Source organism: Haliotis asinina, chromosome 3 (genome assembly GCF_037392515.1).
Source record: "Haliotis asinina isolate JCU_RB_2024 chromosome 3, JCU_Hal_asi_v2, whole genome shotgun sequence".
In the NCBI taxonomy this organism is placed as follows: Eukaryota; Metazoa; Mollusca; class Gastropoda; order Lepetellida; family Haliotidae; genus Haliotis; species Haliotis asinina.
In genome coordinates this window covers 76828053-76847161 of record NC_090282.1, presented here as the reverse complement: position 1 = coordinate 76847161, position 19109 = coordinate 76828053, and the positions used below count along the sequence as shown (strand labels likewise).

Below are 19109 nucleotides of genomic sequence, written 5' to 3'. Positions count from 1 at the left end.
GTGTAATCATGTGCCTCCAGCTCAGAGATTCGTCACGATATGACTGAAATATTGCCGATGTGACGTTAAATATTAACGCACAGAAGTACTAAAACTAGTTACCGGTTTACTCGTTTAAGGACAGATAACGAAAACAAGAGTACATGATGTGCATGGTCTGTAAGTATGTGTTGTAATGAGGACGTTTGGGATAGTTTGACATCTGACCACAAGGATCTAATGCACGCCTTCCTTGTCCATTACCAGGAATGCTTTGGTGACAGTTCAGACTAGATATCACAACCACTTCCTTATTAAAGCAGCGAGATAAATAGGGGAAATTTATAACTTTTCAAAGATCTCATGTGAAGTTATTCCACAACAAATTGCATCCCGTTTCCCCGTTGTGCTGCCGCGATATGTCGCAGTACTTTAATCTGGTTCAAGGCAATGATAATCATGACATTCCCCAAACCGAACAGTTTCTAAGTGGCATATGAGGAGCATCTTCGGTGTTTGCAAGTACATGCGAACATGTTTATCTTTAGAACCTAAAGATGTATTTTCACTCCTTTGAATAAGTATGTGTTTGGAATTATACTTATTTTTAGTAAAGTACAGTTTCTAGTACTTTTCTTGGGTTAAATCCTATGAGGGATTCGGGCCCACGCAGTCAGAGTTAGGCACCTTATTGCAATCACACAATTCAGACACCTAGTCTGAATTCAGACGCCACCGTGGCTTGGAAGTGGGCGCCAACAAAAGTACTACAATCTGTACTAAGAAGGTTTAATCCCACATGTGTAACATCTGACCACTTTCTGAATAACATTGTGTATTTATTACATATGGAAGAAGAAAGGTTTTTCTTTAGGGAAAACAGCATCCAGTAGCTATCCTATTATATACACCAGGCACTTCCATGGATTCGTATGTTCAGTTATTCAGTTCTGCTTAGCAACCTGAACTAGTTATCCTATGATATACACCAGGCACTTCCATGGATTCGTATGTTCAATTATTCAGTTCTGCTTAGCAACCTGAACTAGTTATCCTATGATATACACCAGGCACTTCCATGGATTCGTATGTTCAATTATTCAGTTCTGCTTAGCAACCTGAACTACAACTGATCATATTGATCAAGGCTGTGGATTAAAACGCGCTGGAGACTTGATCAGTGTTCACGCCGGGTAACCATTAGAAGATAATCTGGGAGTGTTGTGGCCTCATGTGAGGTATAGATCTGATGTGTTGAGATGTAACGGAAACACAGATGACATAATATTTCGCAGTACATGTACAAAGTTTTATGTACACAAATGGATAGTATAAGGGCGTGTACAAGGTATATACATATGGACCAAATCAGTATCTTTCAATATGTGTTCTGTCGTGTTTGACCAAGTGATGTTTGACTGAAATATGACCCAGTGATGTTTGACAGTAATGTGATCAAGTGATGTCTGAAAGTAATATGACCCAGTAATGATTGACTAAAATAGGATCAATTATGCTGGACAGTAACATGATCATCGATGTTTGACAAAAATATTAGTGATGTTTGACGGTAATATGACCAAGAGATGTTTGACAGTAACATGATCAAGTGATGTTTGACAGTAATATGACCAGATAAATACTAATAAACATTAATTGGCATGAACCAAAGCGCATCGAAAAGTATATTAAGACAATGAAGAAAAGGAGAATTTTTACAGCCGAAGTCGTGATCACAGTACTTCAACAAAAACTATGGAACTAAAATGCACACACATATACGAGAAACATCGAAGCCTGTAAATAACAATATGTACACAGACATGTACTCCCTTGGATGGAGTGGGTGAATTTGATTTTACTCCGTTTTCAGCAATATTCCTGCAATATCACGACGGGGGGAGACCAGAAATGGGCTACCTTGCATGGAGGAATATATGAGCATCTAGTAACAGAAATTGTCAACATACCACAAAAACCAATCTCAAGTACCCAGCAAAATTAATTCTATGCATCAAAGACATAAGAGGACATATAAGAATAGCTGACTGAAAATCAGCCATGATACTTGGCGTTAGCTCTGTCTTTTCTCATGATTTGCAGAGAAATATGCACTTGCTGTCTGGCAATGAACCGCAATACTCCTGTCACTCGTCAGCGACATTTCAACAAAGTATACAATCACTTGATGGACAGAGAATGAAGCCACACAGAACCTAAAAACGATATTCTGGAACTCAAGTCTGGATCAGCTTCATGTTGAAAGCCTTTGTTGTCCAAAGAGAAATAGGTGCACCCTTTGTAGAGTTGTCCTCGTCCCAAGTCCAACTTAAAACACTGGTGTTTCATATATATGGTCTTCTTCTTCCTGCTTTGGCTGCCGTGTGGTGTTACTCATGGGGAGGTAGGCATCAGCTTGGGCAACATCGAAGTGGATCCTGGAAGGATGGGTGGACCTCATGATACCCAGGTAGGCAGGGCATTGGTCGGATGGGACGAGATAGCCCGAGGTCAGTCTCGAAGGACCCGCCGTATCGTATTGGTTGATGGTCTTCTGTCGTGGTTGTCGCTTACGCCTGCAGGAAATATTGTTCAGAAACATGTTTAACTAGTCAAATAGCATTGTCATTACTTATCCTTGACGAGAATTGGAAAATAATTTAAATAAACATTTAACGACATGTCACGATCGTTCAGTGGCGTACTAGAGTAGCTCAGTTGTTAAACCATTGGTGTTGTACGCACGAGATTGAGCATTAATTCCCAAAACGGGTAAAGGATGCGAATAAGAATGAAGTGTTTCATGCAGTACTTTTGGTTTCGTAAATCTCATATCGTTAATCTTCAAACAAATAACATTAATGCTCTGTACACACGTTCTTGTATTTGATATACATTACCTGGTTAGTACCACTACAGCTACAACAGCAATGATGATAAGCAGGACAACGCCCCCTGCAGATGCGGCAATAACTACAACTGCAATACATGCATCTTACAAAACATGAAACGCACGTTTCATAGTGTTACAAGTGAAATCTCCATTATCCAGACAAATTGGAGATATATAAACGAAAGATTAGAAGATATGAGGAGCCAGGTATGACATACGGATCCTTAATCATTCACGAGTGACTGGAGCAAAAGGCGGATGGCTTTGACCTCCACGTGCACGTACCCACGCACGCAGATATGCACACACATTTCGGTACAGTTTGGAGTTTCATTGTGCTGATCTTGTTCAGTAAGGTGACTAATTGTAACGCGGTAGTACTAGGAAGTGTGTCCACGCTCAGTACCACAGCTAGGTACCACCAGGTATCCAAGGACAAATGCTTAATATGTTTTCTTTGAAAATATTAATTTAGCTTTAAGGCGTACAAAGAAAATACACTCTTCGAAAAATGAAATGTATAGGCGTTTTCAGAAGTTCATTTCGATATATTTTGTCAAAGGTCATCATTAAGAAGACAATTGCTGTGTCTAAATCCCGTTAATCATGTTGTGATTGATGTGTATTGCGCGCCACTTTAGCGTTCACAACAGTACCATATCTCGATTACAACATCGGCATACCATCTTTAATTAGATCCATGATGGCCCTAAGGTGGAAGATCAAGAGAGCCCACTCATGCTCTGGACCGATTCATTCGGGGGTTTCGCTAATGTCACTGATTTCTTACGGTAAGGGTTACTAATGAACAAGTGCCTGGTCGTTGAAGGATTTCCCATCAAACCATAAGAAATGGAAGGAGAAAAGTGGGAATTTGAACATATCGATCAAAAGTTGGACTGACACGACTACATCGACAACGAATCTTGGGGAACTGATGAAAATTTTATATTTCCTCCAGCATAGACGAGATTGGACGTGTATACGAACTTTTTCGCCGAAGTGCAGCTCGATAGGTGGATAGATTTGGCGATGGGAGGGTCAGGTTGTGAAAGAACATGTCCTACACGGGTAGATCAGATCTAGTGGTGCTTCAGAGCAATCTTACAGGAAATCGCCGCATCATCTCACCTCCTCCCACTCTTTTAACCGCCAGAGGGAGCTGTCCCTACACGACAACGCTCGACCCCACACAGCTCGTATAGCAGGTGCCCTTCTTGCTAATGAAAGCTGTTCTTCCCTGACTCTCCAAATCGTCTGATCAGAACGCGATCGAGGAGATATGGGACGAGCAGATCGACGCGTCAGTAGTCACTATCGTCTAATAGATGGCTATTAATAAAGGGTGGTGTCACCGGGTACTTACCCTTGTGTCCACACATGTACAGTAAGTGAACTGAATTAATGCTGACAAAAATACATATGTTCAGCTGTATGTCAGATTTCATATTTCTGTATGTCTACTAGCTTAATCGACACCCAAATACGTTTAACCCATTTTATCATTTTTGGCCTGTGCGTCTACATCATCTACACATTGTGCACATTGCCACATCACATGGAAAGTAAATAAGTAAATTAATACGATCCCAATGTTATCATTCTAAAACCTAACAATGTTTCATCCAGTGAGAGTACATGAATTCTTCTGAAGCAAATATTGTATATAGTTGATAAAACGTGGTTTGCAGTGCATATAATTGCTTACTCAGAACCGACGCGTTGCTGGGTTCTTGTTTGGTGCTGTCTTGCATGTCTGAAATGTTCAGAACAGAGTGTTTGGTCGTCAGATATTCAAAGATTATAACATGAGAATTAGTCAGGAGTTGCGCAAAAGCAGTATGATTTTTGCACATGTGTAGCAAGATCTTAACGTCACTGGTCTCATCATTCAGTTATCACCTTAATGATTTATGAAAATGGTTTATCCAGTGTCTATAAACGAAAGTCGTCATTCTGGATCGGAGCATTAGATCAATGTGTCTTTTGATTACTTTGATTACTCATTTCAGTGTGTCATACCTTCATCACACTTGTCGCCACTCCAACCTGACTGACATCCATTTGGGCACTGCCCTGTAACGTGATTACACACACTTCCCAGCATACAGTGCGAGCACAGTGATGCGCAGTTTTTACCGTAAGCACCCGGTTTACATTCTGGAAAGAAAATCCGCTGCGTCTTTCAAACGTAATGGGGAAGGTGATTTGGCCTAGTGGTTAAAGCGTTCGCTCGCAACTCCGAAGACCCGATTTCGATTCCCCACATGGGCCAAAGCCCATTCCTGGTGTCCCCGCTGACACTGCTGGACTATTTCTCAAAGGACACAAAACAATACTCTCTCACTAACTCTCTACAAGTGCTTACCCTCGTCACATTTGGCACCGCTCCATCCTTGCTGACAACCTGCAGGACATTCACCAGTGATCTGATGACACACCGTTCCTGTTTTGCAGTGGGAACAGAACGACAGACACCCCGCACCATATGTACCAGGAATACATTCTGGAAGTTAATAAATCAGTAATATTTCATTCCGGGACATGTCTGCTTTCAAAAATAGATACAGGCAAATAAGAGTTTGGTTACCATGATAGGCAGTCTACGCCTGACGAAGGCCAATAAGCCTGGATATAAAATGATAAAAGCGACAAACCCATTCAACATCCATAATACACCTCTTACCGGCAAGGGGCGGTGGGATGGCCTAACAGATCAGGCGTTCTTTCGGCACGTTAAAGACAGGGGTTCGATTCTACACATTCTCTACAATGTCAGACTCTGAAGCCCTTTTTCGATGCCCTCTTCCGTGATATTAATGGAATGTTGCTAAAGGTGGCGTAAAACTAAACTCACTCACTCTTAGTCTGTTGTACATTGACTATTGCATGTGTTTATGATTCATCATCACAATGGTGATGACACCAAGTGTTCGCTAAAAGGTGACCGCACCCTTGACCCTTCATAACCATATGTCACGTCAATTATAGTAAAAGTGTAAACAGGAAATGGCACTAGGCATCAATTTGGCACTGAAACGTCATCTTTGGAACTGCGCTACATATTTCCACAACAAAAAGACTTTCGAAAGCTCTTTGGGGTCTGGTACGTTATGACTTTGATGAGTGCAGAGCCGTATGTCAATCTTTGGTATTTTCGTGCTCAAAACTTAAACTATTTGAATTCATCCCTCTTGTCATGTAGCCTTATGCCTTTTTTTTTTTTTTGTCAATAATCTAAATATGAACCAGTACTCATACAAGCAAACCAGGAAGAAGGGGAACACAATTCCCATTGTGTTTCTAAACCCCGTCAACAGTACAGTAACATTTATAGACATTCTCAATAAGGAAGTCTACAAAAATAATTTTCTGTGAAATCTGTCATCTGCTGTCATTTTATGAAATTATTACTTAAGTCTGAAGATAGAGTCGTTTCTTCTTAAGGATGTAAAAACTTAACTTCGCACCTTTGCAAAAATGAATAAAGAGAAACACTTTATGGCATTGATTCCACGTGTCTCCAATATTTTCTGACATTATATTACATTATAATCCGACTAGAACATGTCTCTAGGGCATGCGATAAATAAACAAAAGTGACGCATATTATCGTCGGCGACACAAACTACCACTCTGACCACACGACTTCGGCGACAATCATATACCTAAATGTATGTACAGTAGCACCTATTTAGACTAAAAAGTAAATATAATTATGTACAGTTGGTGTGGATTCAAAGTTGTCATATAAATTAAGACAAGGTGGGTATCATCACTGTTTGATACAAATCTCACGAACATATATTCTGTAATCGTATCGCATGGTTGTGATCACTGGACTGTCTGGTCCAAACGCGACTGTTTTATCAAACGATACCTGCAATGCCACGAAAACCAATACACTCACATGATATAGTCAGAATTGTTAATCTGCATATAGCAGGGATTTCTTTTAGATGTTGAAAGGGGTTTTGTCGCTTCTATTAACATGTAACAAGAGTGTATTTTACTCACGCGTCTTACACAAAGATCCCGACCAACCATCTTGGCATCCATTTGGACAAAGTCCAGAACTCTTGTCACAATGGACACCACCAGCACACTGACCACATGGTTCACAGGACGCACCATACGTGTTTGGAAGACATGCTGGAATGTTGACAATGTGAGTGTTAACAGAAAGGAATGTGTTATCAGAATTACGATCAACTATACTCAAAACAGTACATATGCTTCATCTGTTCAAACAAAACCACATTCAGGATTATATGAGATCTCTCGGTCTATGCCACACTTACCCCGGTCACACTTGTCCCCAGTCCAGCCAAGTTGACAGCCAGCTGGACAGGTACCCCCGACCTTGCTGCACGTGACCACTCCTGCACACATCCCACACGGAGCACAGTCGGGGCCGTAGGTGTTGGCTGGACAAGCTTTAGGGGTGGTTCCTTGGTTCATGACAACGAATGAAAGTCAGTCTGTCAGTCAAACCAATAGCCTCAGCAAACATTCATCTAAGTCGGGCCTTACAGGTATATGGTAACGTGTCGATTCAGAATAACAGAACAATATTTCGCTATAATATATACCCGCAGCTGTAAACTGCATGTTTTGTGTCTGATTCAGACAAACTAATTGTGCCTGTTTGGCATTGGTCGCACGATGTTCCAGCGCAGTTACAAAACATGGGCGCACATCATCCCGTAGGTTCCGCGATTACACATTGTTGGAATGGGACTTCTAATGTCCTTAATGACTTAATGATTCTTAATAACACAAGATCTATCCCATATACCTAGTAAGCTAGTGTCAACGCTAGTCTACCTGCTGCCGATGTTTTGTCCTGAACGTGTCTGCAGTCACTGCCTTTGTATCCATCGGCGCATCCGGCCAAACATTGTCCTGTGGTCTTCTCACAGACAGATCTCGCTTTACAGTTCCCACATTGCTGACAGTCGTCTCCGTATTGTCCAGCAGGGCACTCTGCAATACTCATATAATAAGTAATGAGTACATGTATTTAGTTGCAAAGGAATAATCACCACGCCGAAGTCCCTGGTTCCATTCCCAACAAGCATAGAACATGTTTTGTCCATATTTAACCTAATATAACAGTTTATTATCCACTTTCAGCTCCAATAACGTCACGATGGAAAGATGTTCAGATTAACCCTTCTGTGGCACTTAATCAAATGTATGATCTCCAGAGAGTTGAGATTGATAAATGTACCGTTTGAGACTGACATCAAACGATCGATGCCTTTGAGCAGGTGATCTGGATTTTAGCGATGAATGAATGAATGAATGAATGAATTAATTAATTAAAGAAACATCAACACAAATTACCAGACGGTTTTCTGTTCGAGAACACGTGGATTCCCACAGGCGTTGTGATGTGTGGTGAAGACATGGTTCCCGTTGTCCCACCGGTTGAAGGTATGTTGAATACTGTCCTAAAATGACAGTGATCAGTATATGTTGGTCTATGTTTGATAAACCGCCATTCTAATCAAGGGATTTACCTGGTTAAATAGTGGCTAATGTGCCATTCGGTATGCCATAGCGTTTAATCATTGTGACGTCATAACGTTGGCAGGTGGGAATCATACGCTTTTGTACTTAGCGGCGTTTTGATGTACATTCTTTCCTTATTAAGATTTAACAATAGAACGAGCATCTGGAATTCACAATTAGGAAACCCTGGGAAGCCACAGAAACCCGCTGCCACAAACCTTTGATTAAGATGTTGTTAAGTTTGTTGAACGTACTCTAAATCTGGCTTCATCCATTTATGTTCTGTCAGTCTCTCGTTTGGTTCGAATGACAACCACGTCACGTAATGCAATAATGTTATGTTTTTCCTTTGCTTCTAGAATGCCAAACAAGCAATGAACACGTGTTCGTACCACTATGGCGTACTGGTTTGGGTGTGGGTTACAAACTCGTTTTCACTGTTTTATGAATTTCAAAGTCCGCACCAAATCACTCGGCACTCGAATGTAGTACTTTCTTTACTTCTTGTAAGCTGTTTCTGTTTTCCGGTTATAGCGTGACGTCACACCCTGGTGTCGGTGAGCTAGACGTGCAGTACTGTAATGTCACCCGTCGGCACTGTTGACACACATCATGGTCTAGTCGAACCAAAGTACCGGATTCGGCCACATACCGATTGTATCTATTTTTACGTGCAAATCGAAGCGTATTGTTCATTTCCATTGATGCTAAAACAGGACTGGTTCTGTACGGTTTCCACTAATTCATAAGCATCTGTCACATGCCTCACATTTAGATATGACACAAGGCAAGGTGGGCATATCCTGTATCGGCACGCATTGCAAATACATTGAAAGGCACGTCAATGGTTCAGAAAAACAAACAGGATGTCAAAATACGGACATCAATCGGATAGCATTTTGCGTCTATTGAGTGACTCATTGAAAGAAGTTGCTGAAAGTCACCTTCTGTTCCTGTCCGTGTAGTAGATGACGCCGTCGTGAAAAAATATCCCGAAGTAGCGAGCCCCGAGTTCTTGCAGCAACAGTGTTCTGCTTGTCCCATCTACCTGCACTGATTCTAATGTATGCTTCAAGGAGTCGCACCAGTAGAGTATTCCATCTTCAGTTGCATGAGATAAGGAAATAACAAACAGCTAAGGTTTGTGTTTAGGACATTGGTACTCAAACCTTCAAAAGTATTCTAAATTGATCACATGGAAGATGCATAAACAATGTATTGCAGATTTTTTATTGCATCCTGTAGTTCAACGGGTTATTCAAAAGACGAAAATGTCTGCTAACACATACTTTATATTCTAGTCCCTAAAAGAGTATTACAGAACCTGAATCGGAAATAGAAGGAAAATGTCTGCTAACATATACGTGTACATTTGTACTTTAAATTTTAATTCCAAAGCAGAAAGATTCAATCTGTAGACATATTTTGACGAATAGTAAGAAAATTACGTTTTGTACTGTTTGGAAATCGTTTAAGGAGTTCCAACTGGAAGTGCTGGAGGTCTTTACGATCTTTCCGTTTGGAGACACCTATGAGCATAGTTATATTTCTGAGAAACATGGCAACATAAGAATCCCGAGCAGAACTCAAATCCATGATCATAGTTCCCTGGTCTGCCACCGGGACGTGTTCCTCCAAACTTCCCTCTTAATTTAAGTAAGTTACACTATTGAAACTCACTCCTTCTGTCCATTGTTAGCCCGTTCGGCCATCCAAGACCTGTAGTGACGATCCTGTTGATTTTTGTACCATCATAATTAGCTGATGCTATGTATGCGTTCCGTCCCCAGTCTGACCAGTACATCTTCCTGGAATGAACAATATTCGAGATATTGATTAATTCTTCATGAATATTATTTTTCTGTCATTAACATTAAATATGCACACCTGTTTTCTTCGTGAAGAACAATTCCTCTTGGTTCTTCAAGTCCACTATCGACGATGATCTCACTTCCGGTACCATTCATGTTCAGGGAGACAATGACGTCATTTCCGGTGTCTGTGTAAAATATCTTCCTGGCGATGGAATCAATAGCTATTCCATCAAGTGTGGCATCTGTAATAATGTGGAAAGACCACAAGTATTTTAGAACTCGTCCATGGCTTTAAAGAAATATGGTTTAAATACAGGAAATTAGGTATATAAACATGATCGTTATAAATCATATATTAAATCACAGGTATTGGATAAAAACGCTCAAAGGTGATTTGACCATTGTGATTTTATTTCAAATTGTTTAGACCTAAGTTTTGTTCGCTTGGTATGTAAGAGTGAGTTGGTTTAAACTACGATATTTCCTCTAATAAACGCCGAATTTCTAATAAGTGCTGGCCCTCAATATGCGCCAGGTCACATATTTACCAGGGAGGTTTCAAACAAAATACTAATGGAGAATCTGTAAGCCCGGCAGCGTATTGGCGGAAATACGGGTAAACTAGACATTCAAAGACTGTCAGTGTCAGAACACGCAAATTTATATTGCTACAAAAATGGATAAGATTATTTAATGCATAATCAATTATAATTACTTCTCTATGGCGTGTTTCAGGATATTTCAACTTTTTTTGCATGTAGTGCCATGTCTTCCACCCCATGAGAAGTGTGTTTGGCACAGAACTCAAGAGACCTATTTTCTGGTCCTGTAACCTCTTATATCGGTTGACCATCAAGTGAGGGTTGACCGGCAAAGGACCCAGACTACATGGCACAGTGCTATGGCACTATTTGTTGGATTGTCTGGTTGAGACTTGGATAGCTGGAAGGTGCCGTTAAGTAACCAGCAAGTAACAACAACTCCACATACTTGATTTCAAGGACAGGATGATCTCATTACTGTTATCGTTTAAGTCTCTTGCTAAGATCGCCCTCAGAGCAACATCTGTCCAGTAGACTCTCTCTTCTACTGGGTCATAATCAATCGCCACGGGGCGCAAGCCGTTCGCCAAACCAGATATTCGTGCCGCCGATCGGTTAAAAGACAGTTTTAATATTCTCCCGGGATTCCAGTTGCTCAAGAGAATAGTCAGTTCAGGGATTTCCACTGCAAGGAAAGTGAAATTGGATGCATTACTTAACAAAATTAGCTAGCACGATACAGGAGATACGTATTTATAAAAGGTCCTTGCTTAAAGCTGTGTCTATAATTCGATGTGGAATGTGTCATATGTATTGAGATTGAGTCTACATGAGATTGAGATGCAGGAAACCTTTTCATAAGAAAACGTGAAGGGTCATGAATCAATGAATGTATGACGTACTGTCTTGAATAGACAGACAAACAGACAGACAGACAATACCTGTCAGCCCAGTTTGAAATGAGCGCGCTTGACAACTCACGTGTCTCCATCCTTTCAAATCGCCCGCACTCGACAGAGTTTTGTTATCCCTTTGTACAGAATTATTCAACTGTGTCCCGACTCGGAAACGTGATGCTTAAACGCGATGTCATGCAAGCTTTTCCTGTTAAATGTATCCAGTTTCAGTTTACTTCAGGACCACAGTCAAAGTATGATAATTAAAAAACAATGGTTCGGAATACACATGGATAGAAGCATATCTAGAAAACTGATGAAAACAACACCATGAAAGTCACGTTGTGTTGGAAGAGACAGCACCGAGAGTAATGTAGACAACAGTTCTGTCGTGACCTGTTCCGACAGAAAACAGATTTTAGAAATTTAAGACTTCCACCTCTTCATTTCAAAATGCGGAACCTGTGTTAGCTCATGTAAAATAAAAGATGGAATTATACCTCAGTACTCGTGTACTAGAAAAATATCAGTGTACATTTTGAAAATAACTAATTTGTTACTTGGAAAAGGACTTATTTGGGTTACATGATATGTATCTCCCCGTTCAACCTTTGTTTTGCTGTTGTGTGCGTGTGTATACACCGTTACTGTAACCGGTATGTAATACAATTGAATGATGTGGGAAAATATGTGCGTGTAGAGTTTATACCTACATCTGAACATGAATGTATGACATCTTTCAATAGATCAATTACGGCTCTAACCACTTCATGAAACATTGCTATGAGTGTGGTTAGCAGTTTATTTTTACAAACATCGTAAATAACAGATTTCTGATGAATGAAATCACCCGCGCACATGTTTAGGGTTACCATAACATATTTTCAGATTGTAAACAGTTACACATTGAAAACAGTGGGGTGTAGCGTTTGTGCGGAATGCACTCATCCTTGTAAAGGTAAATCCATGTAAATTCACAATTTACATGATGACATTACATTTTAGATGTATTGGTATGAACGGGGGGTTCATAGATCTGTGAGGTGTGTGTCGATGTCTGTCTAGGGACAACACATATTATCATCGGGGTACATATAGGTTATATACTAAGGTTACATGAAGGTTAAAACTGACTACACAAGCAATGTATTCACATCATTTATTGATTCAAGTCAGTCGGTCCAATACAAAGCTGTGATATACAAATGGACAGCATGGGTCACTCTGGAACATGTAAGTCAACAATAAAGTCACTATATATACACACAGGCTGCTGCTTCAAGGCGTGAATGTTTAAACAGCAAGTCCATGTTTTGTAACACATTTCACGCTGTTGAATTTGCAGTTCACCTTCCCTATGCTGTTATAAGGTTGAATGGTTATCTAAACACTATGCTTTATCCATTGTCATCAACGATTTCCGTCCAGGGGGTTTCAGAGCTCCTCTCACGTACAGGGAAACTCGGCGTCTCTCATCGTTCAAACGCCTGAGCTTGAGGTGTTTTCAAAATATGAATCAAACCAGACGTGCGGCGTTGTCTCGGCATTCTCTTCCGACTGTTAGACTGATAAACTAATGACCGGTATTCATATCCTCAAACATTCTCCTCCGCGTCATCCTCCACATCATCGTCATCATTATCATCTGCGATGCTATCAGATTTAATGCCACTTTCTATTTCCGGCATATCTAGCAAATGCAAGATCGCTTTCATCTTGGGTTCCAGCAGGAGTCTGATTTTATTTTTGAGGACAGATTGCTCCGTGAAAGGATTCATATCTCCTCGGCTGTATAGCATGTTTTGAAACAGAGGTGCCCCTGTAAAGTACTTGGTATATTCCACCGCAAAGATGAGAGTATTACGTAGTAGATCTTCCCACCTCAGTTTCAGTCTTCTCTGAAACCATTCTTGCGTTCGTCCCTGTCGCTTGTACTGTTTCCTCTGCAGTTTCATATTGTCCCGAAACATGTCTGTCAGGGCTGTCACTGAGTATAACCCCAAACGAAATGGGTAGGCTGGGTTGGATAAGGCAATGTAGGAGCACATGAAAGGTAAAAACAAACTTCCCACAGCCACTGGGTCCGACCACGAGAACATTGGAGGGAATCAGGAACCTAGACTGAGCTTGCTGCCTGTCCTCTTGGCGAGAAGGAGGAGGGTGTCTCTCCTGTGGAGGAGATAGGAGTCTCTCTTGAGGGGGAGAGTGTCTTTTGAGAAGGGTCATTACCTACAGGAGGGGCGTCGGTATCTGGAGGGGGTGCGTTTGGAGCGAATCCATGCATCAGCTTCCAATGTCTCTGAATATTATCTTTTCGAGTGAACCTCTTCCCACAGTCCAGACAGATAGTCACCCCTCATCATCCTATGCAAGTGCTCAGATTACAAGGGTTCAAGCTTTCTTTTATATTGTTGCCGTTTCCAGTCATCTTCCGCTCGTTTCAAAGCAGTTTTTGCCCGATTCACTACAGCTTGCATCTCTCACATATATCTTATGTTCATGGGTTGGGGTGTTGTCTTCTGTCCCTTGTGGGTTGTCACCATTTTCATTGTAGATGTTGCCTGTGTCTTCTTTGTCCTCAGCATCGACGTCTTGGGTGGTCCTGGTTTACACGCAGAAAGTAATCCTTGATGATCGTCGCCGTTGGCTTCCATGGGCAGCAGGCCAGAACATGTGTCACACAGGTAAGACATCTTAAACTGAACTGAAAGCAGTCTCAAAGGACATTGGAGCATGCGCAACAGATCACAAAAGCCTAAAGAGAGACGGTTGGAGGGAGGTGGTCGGCTGATATTCATGTATAAGTGTGGATACTTTGAAAGGACCCTTCAGAGGAATGGTTTATTCACAAGCTCATCTTGATTTGCTTATTTCTAAGACAGACTTTGGGGTGGTCGGCTAGATTGAGAGAAGACTATTGTAAACATGAAACACATTGCTTGCTACTAAGATGTCTTATGGATTGCTTCCAACTCTTTCCCAACAAACCTTCCTTCAAGGTGTTGTACTAATCTGTTAACTATTTGATATAGTTATGTTTCAAACCATCTTTTTTTTATAATATCACGCCCTGAAGTAAAACTGCGTGGGTGATTTGATAGGTCGGGAACACATGAGTTGTCATGCGCGCTCAATTCAAACTGGGCTGACGGGTACTATCTGTCTGTTCAGGGTAGCACACTATACACACAAAAACACCTGTGGTTTGCATTGACCTCATAGAGCACTGAAAATAGTTTGTACACTATGGTATACAGCCTGTTCCTGTTGCCTAGAGTGTGATACTATCTACAACTGTTGCTGGAATTAGTTATTTCCAAAATGCACACTGATAATTTTCGAGTACACTTTTGGCTTAAGGTATAAGTCTTTCTTTATTTTACATGAGCTAACACAGGTTACACATTTTGAAATGAAGAGGTGGAAGTCTTAAACTTCTAAACTCTGTTTTCTGTCGGAACTGGGCACAACAGAACTGTTTCAATATGCAGATTCCTGGCATCTGCATTACTCTCTCTCTCTTCCCAAATGATGTGACTTTCATGGTGTTGTTTTCATCAGTTTTCTAGATATACTTCTATCCATGTGTATTTCGAACCATTTGTTTTTAAAATATCATACTCTGACACTAGTCCTGAGTTAAACCTGAAACTGGATACATTTAACAGGAAAAGCAAGCACGACATCGCCTTTAAACATCAACTTTTCGAGTCGGGACACAGCTGAATAATTCTGTACAAAGGGATAACAAAAGACGTTCGCTCTGTTGAATGCGGGCGATTTGAAAGGTCGGGAACACGTGAGTTGTCAAGCGCGCTCAATTCAAACTTAGCTGAAAGGTACTGTCTGTCTGTCTATTCGTTAATTCATGACTCTTCACTTGGTTTTTTTTTCTTTTTGCTTTTCTTATGAAAGATTTTCCGCATAAGGAAACACCCTCCATTCGTTTCCCTCGCCTGTGACGTCCTGTCTAAGCCGTGGTCACGTGACTTGGATCAGCCAGTGAATTTCCCTTAACCTTCCCTCAACCTCCTTCAACCAATCTACTTTCTGGCGACCCGTTATATACTACTGATATAACATGCGCCTTCACATTTGACACATTATCCCGAACATATGAAGATAGATATAGGAGAATATCTACATGAAATTACATTCACCTTCATATTTGACGAATTATCCTGATCATATGAAGATAGACATAACATAAGACTGTCTACACATTTCATTTGCCTTCGTATTTGACAAATTATCCTGGTCATATGAATATAGATATAGAAAAATATCTACGTGGTCACTGTGATCAATGGTAATCAATATAATAATATACAAGGTTTTAAATTTCAGATGATTTATGGTGCTGAGAATAAAGTGTGTCTACCTTTTGCCACAAAAACCTGTCTAAGCTTGTGTTTATGAATGAAACATAGCGGTACTGTGTGTTCGTGGAGAGCACAGGATGTCACTTACAGAGAATTACACTTAAAATCCAAATGTGACTTCCTCTCAGTACATCGCACATTGTCCTACGCACTTATCGTTTCCCCAGGAAATGTAATAACATCATATATCGCCACAGTGCGGCATTCCAGTAGTAGCATACTTTCATAATTCATACTTTCATACCAGTCTATGTTCTAGTAGTTTCATTCGTTCACTCCCGTCTATATTCTAGCATTTTCATATTGTCACTGCGATCTCTATCTTAGTATCTTCTACTTTCACTCCAGTGTATTTTCAAGTATAGACTGTTGTATTCTAATGTTTTCATACTTTCAGAATGTAGGTGTAAGAATGACAACGAGAGTGATATGTTTTTTGTTCTTCTATGTTTTTGTTTTTGGGCTGTCCTCCCACAGTCCTGGCAGATCCAGAGATATTAAAAGCTAGTGAAAAATAGCAGTCTAACCCTTGACATCCAGTCTATTTTTCCACTACCACCATAGCCCTTAAGCATTTCAAAGCATGTCCTAGGGTATTTACTATAATATAATATATCCCAAACATATCAATCGACACCTCTACTTTATACAGCGTCAATAATATCTGGTACATAGGGAGTATCTGATTGTCTCACAGAGCATGGCATTTGTCGAAACTATTCTACTGACACCTGTATAATCTCGTGAAGAAATTTCCCTGCACTTTCTCTATTACCTCCCTTGGCATAACGACACTGCAAAATTTCCCATACAACAAAATTGGAACGATTTTTTAATAAAAAAATTGTCTTAGGCCTTAGACCTAGATATTCTTCATGAAGTCATAACTCGAAGATATTTATCAGAAGTTACGATTTGCATTTCAGATCCCTTATAACACCATTTTTCGTTTGGTAGCCACCATCTCTGAATACAATATTTTACTAAATTCACCTCAAGTGACATTTTCTACAATAACTATCAAGGGCATCAAGTTTTCTCTGTTAATCAACGACTCAACTCAGCCAATGATATATCATCAGTGGAAATGAACATGATGATTTCTTCAATACCTTCTCTTACAAATATACGTCGTGGTGCTAAAGGTTTCAGTTCATTAGATAGTTCATTTAATAAAATGATAAAGAGTGCGGGACTAAGCAAGCAGCCTTGTCGTACACCGGAAGGTGTTTAAACACGGATGATTTCCTGTTACCTGCTCTAAAGCAGGCTATCAGGTGGCCATATTTGCATTTTTATATATCGAAGAATTTACCATGCACACCCATTGGGTGCAGTATGTAAGATACAATAATTTATGCGTGTCTACCTGGTCAAAGGCCTTACGAAAATCCATGAAACAGATGTTTCTGTTTTCTGACATTCGTCTATTCTAGTACTGTATATTCCTTACATTACTTCACAAAATATACCAGATGATTATTTCAGCATTTAAAATAAATTGCATATATCAAGACAGGAAGAAAGCATCACATAACGTGCTGGGGTTTCCCGTACACGTTTGACCCATACACGTTAGAAACCAGTCACAAATGGCAATTTTAGATATTGATGGTTAATCTCGAAGTCGTTCGATTTATGTTTGCCTTTTACCATTTCGACGTTACTCTCTGCCTTTGGCTTTATATATTTCAATGTCGAAATAGTTTGTTTGTTGCAAAATTTGATCTTAGTCTTTGTTTCCTAGGTGTGATCTTAGTCTCTGTCTGTTATATTTAACCACCCTGCTTAGAACCATAACCATACGGCCATATCCAACAGTGGTAGAGGGGTATACGGCAATGACGTATGTATCATATATTAACACAGCTATCATCCTGCCAACAGAATGGAGTGATGGATTCCGAAGGCAAAACCAACAAAGTGACCCGGACCCGTTTCTGAAGACATAACAATGTATTTATCGGTAATCATTGCACCAAATATATATGCCACTCTTCTGTAGAATATATTACGGAGTACAGTATTGTAAATGACGTAGAAAAAGTGAATCGCTTACCATTGGCATAAATCTGGTGGAGATACAGGCATGCATACAGAGTAGCGTATTTCCCAACCATGTTGACAGGCAGCTATAGCTACAGTACAAAGGTTGTGCACAGTGCTTCCGCTTTTCATACTGCGTGTAGGGGGTCATCAGGCAGTGAGCCGGAATGCTGTAGTTTTTCGTAAAAGTCATATTTGTGTACAATACTTCCGCTTATCAGGCTGTGTGTGGGATGTCATCAAGCTCTGGGGTGATATTTCTGTAGCAGTAAAAGTCATATTTGTATTAGGAAGGAGTTTAATTTATACTTAAGGTAATGTTTTAGAGGGGAATACAAATTTCATATCTTATGATTACTCTTCCAAGAGAGAAAATAAGTCTCCTTTTTAAAGTAGCCCGCTACAAACATGGAGTGCTGAAGACCCATTTTGATCCCCAGGTTCAGGGGCAGAATATAGCATGTAGTGTCATGACTTCAGTAACCATACTGAAATATGTTATTCTATAGTTCTAATGACCTGACAATTATTGTGTAAACTGAATATTGCATGGTATTGTATTGTGAAAATGAAACTTCACGTCCAAAGTCAGTAACACAAAACAATGAACTTCCGAGAGGAAATTGCAAACTCAAATAAATATTCTAGTGGTGATTGGTTAACGTTTAGGTAAGATGCTAACAAAACATTGATGGCAGTCATTGCATCCAGAGATCATCTGTTTTGTGGTCTCTGTTGTAATTGAGGGTCCGAACCACCGACCGAGGAATTATAAGGGTATGGACGCTAAGGCAGTCTAAGTTATAGCTAGGGATGTGGCCAAGGCCCGAACACTAGCCACTGCTACAAGGAACCCTCTTAGCTGGAACATAGAAGGGTTATGAAACATGACAATTCCTTCTCTGATGAAAAAAAAATATTGTGCTTTGTACGATATTATTGGTTTGTTTGTTTGTTTGTTTTGCTGTTTTTGGGTTTTTTTTAGAGATTTGTCCGGAGTTTCTTCCAGGTTATGAGGTGTTCAATAGTGTCCGTCAGGT

General features: G+C 40.3%; 1 protein-coding gene across 1 annotated transcript; it reads right to left on the bottom strand.

Moving 5' to 3' along the window:
• Positions 1 to 1274: 1274 nt before the first annotated feature.
• On the bottom strand, positions 1275 to 18170 carry LOC137277085 (pro-epidermal growth factor-like). Its single transcript, XM_067808746.1, has 14 exons — positions 18083 to 18170; positions 11194 to 11430; positions 10277 to 10445; positions 10070 to 10197; positions 9334 to 9490; positions 8222 to 8328; positions 7700 to 7858; positions 7174 to 7323; positions 6890 to 7024; positions 5241 to 5378; positions 4895 to 5032; positions 4581 to 4628; positions 2880 to 2958; positions 1275 to 2555 (listed from the first exon to the last, which is right to left on the bottom strand). The coding sequence occupies exons 1-14, from the start codon at positions 18141 to 18143 to the stop codon at positions 2309 to 2311; spliced, it is 1953 nt and encodes a 650-aa protein (XP_067664847.1). The 5' UTR covers positions 18144 to 18170; the 3' UTR covers positions 1275 to 2308.
• Between the last annotated feature and the right edge of the window lie 939 nt (positions 18171 to 19109).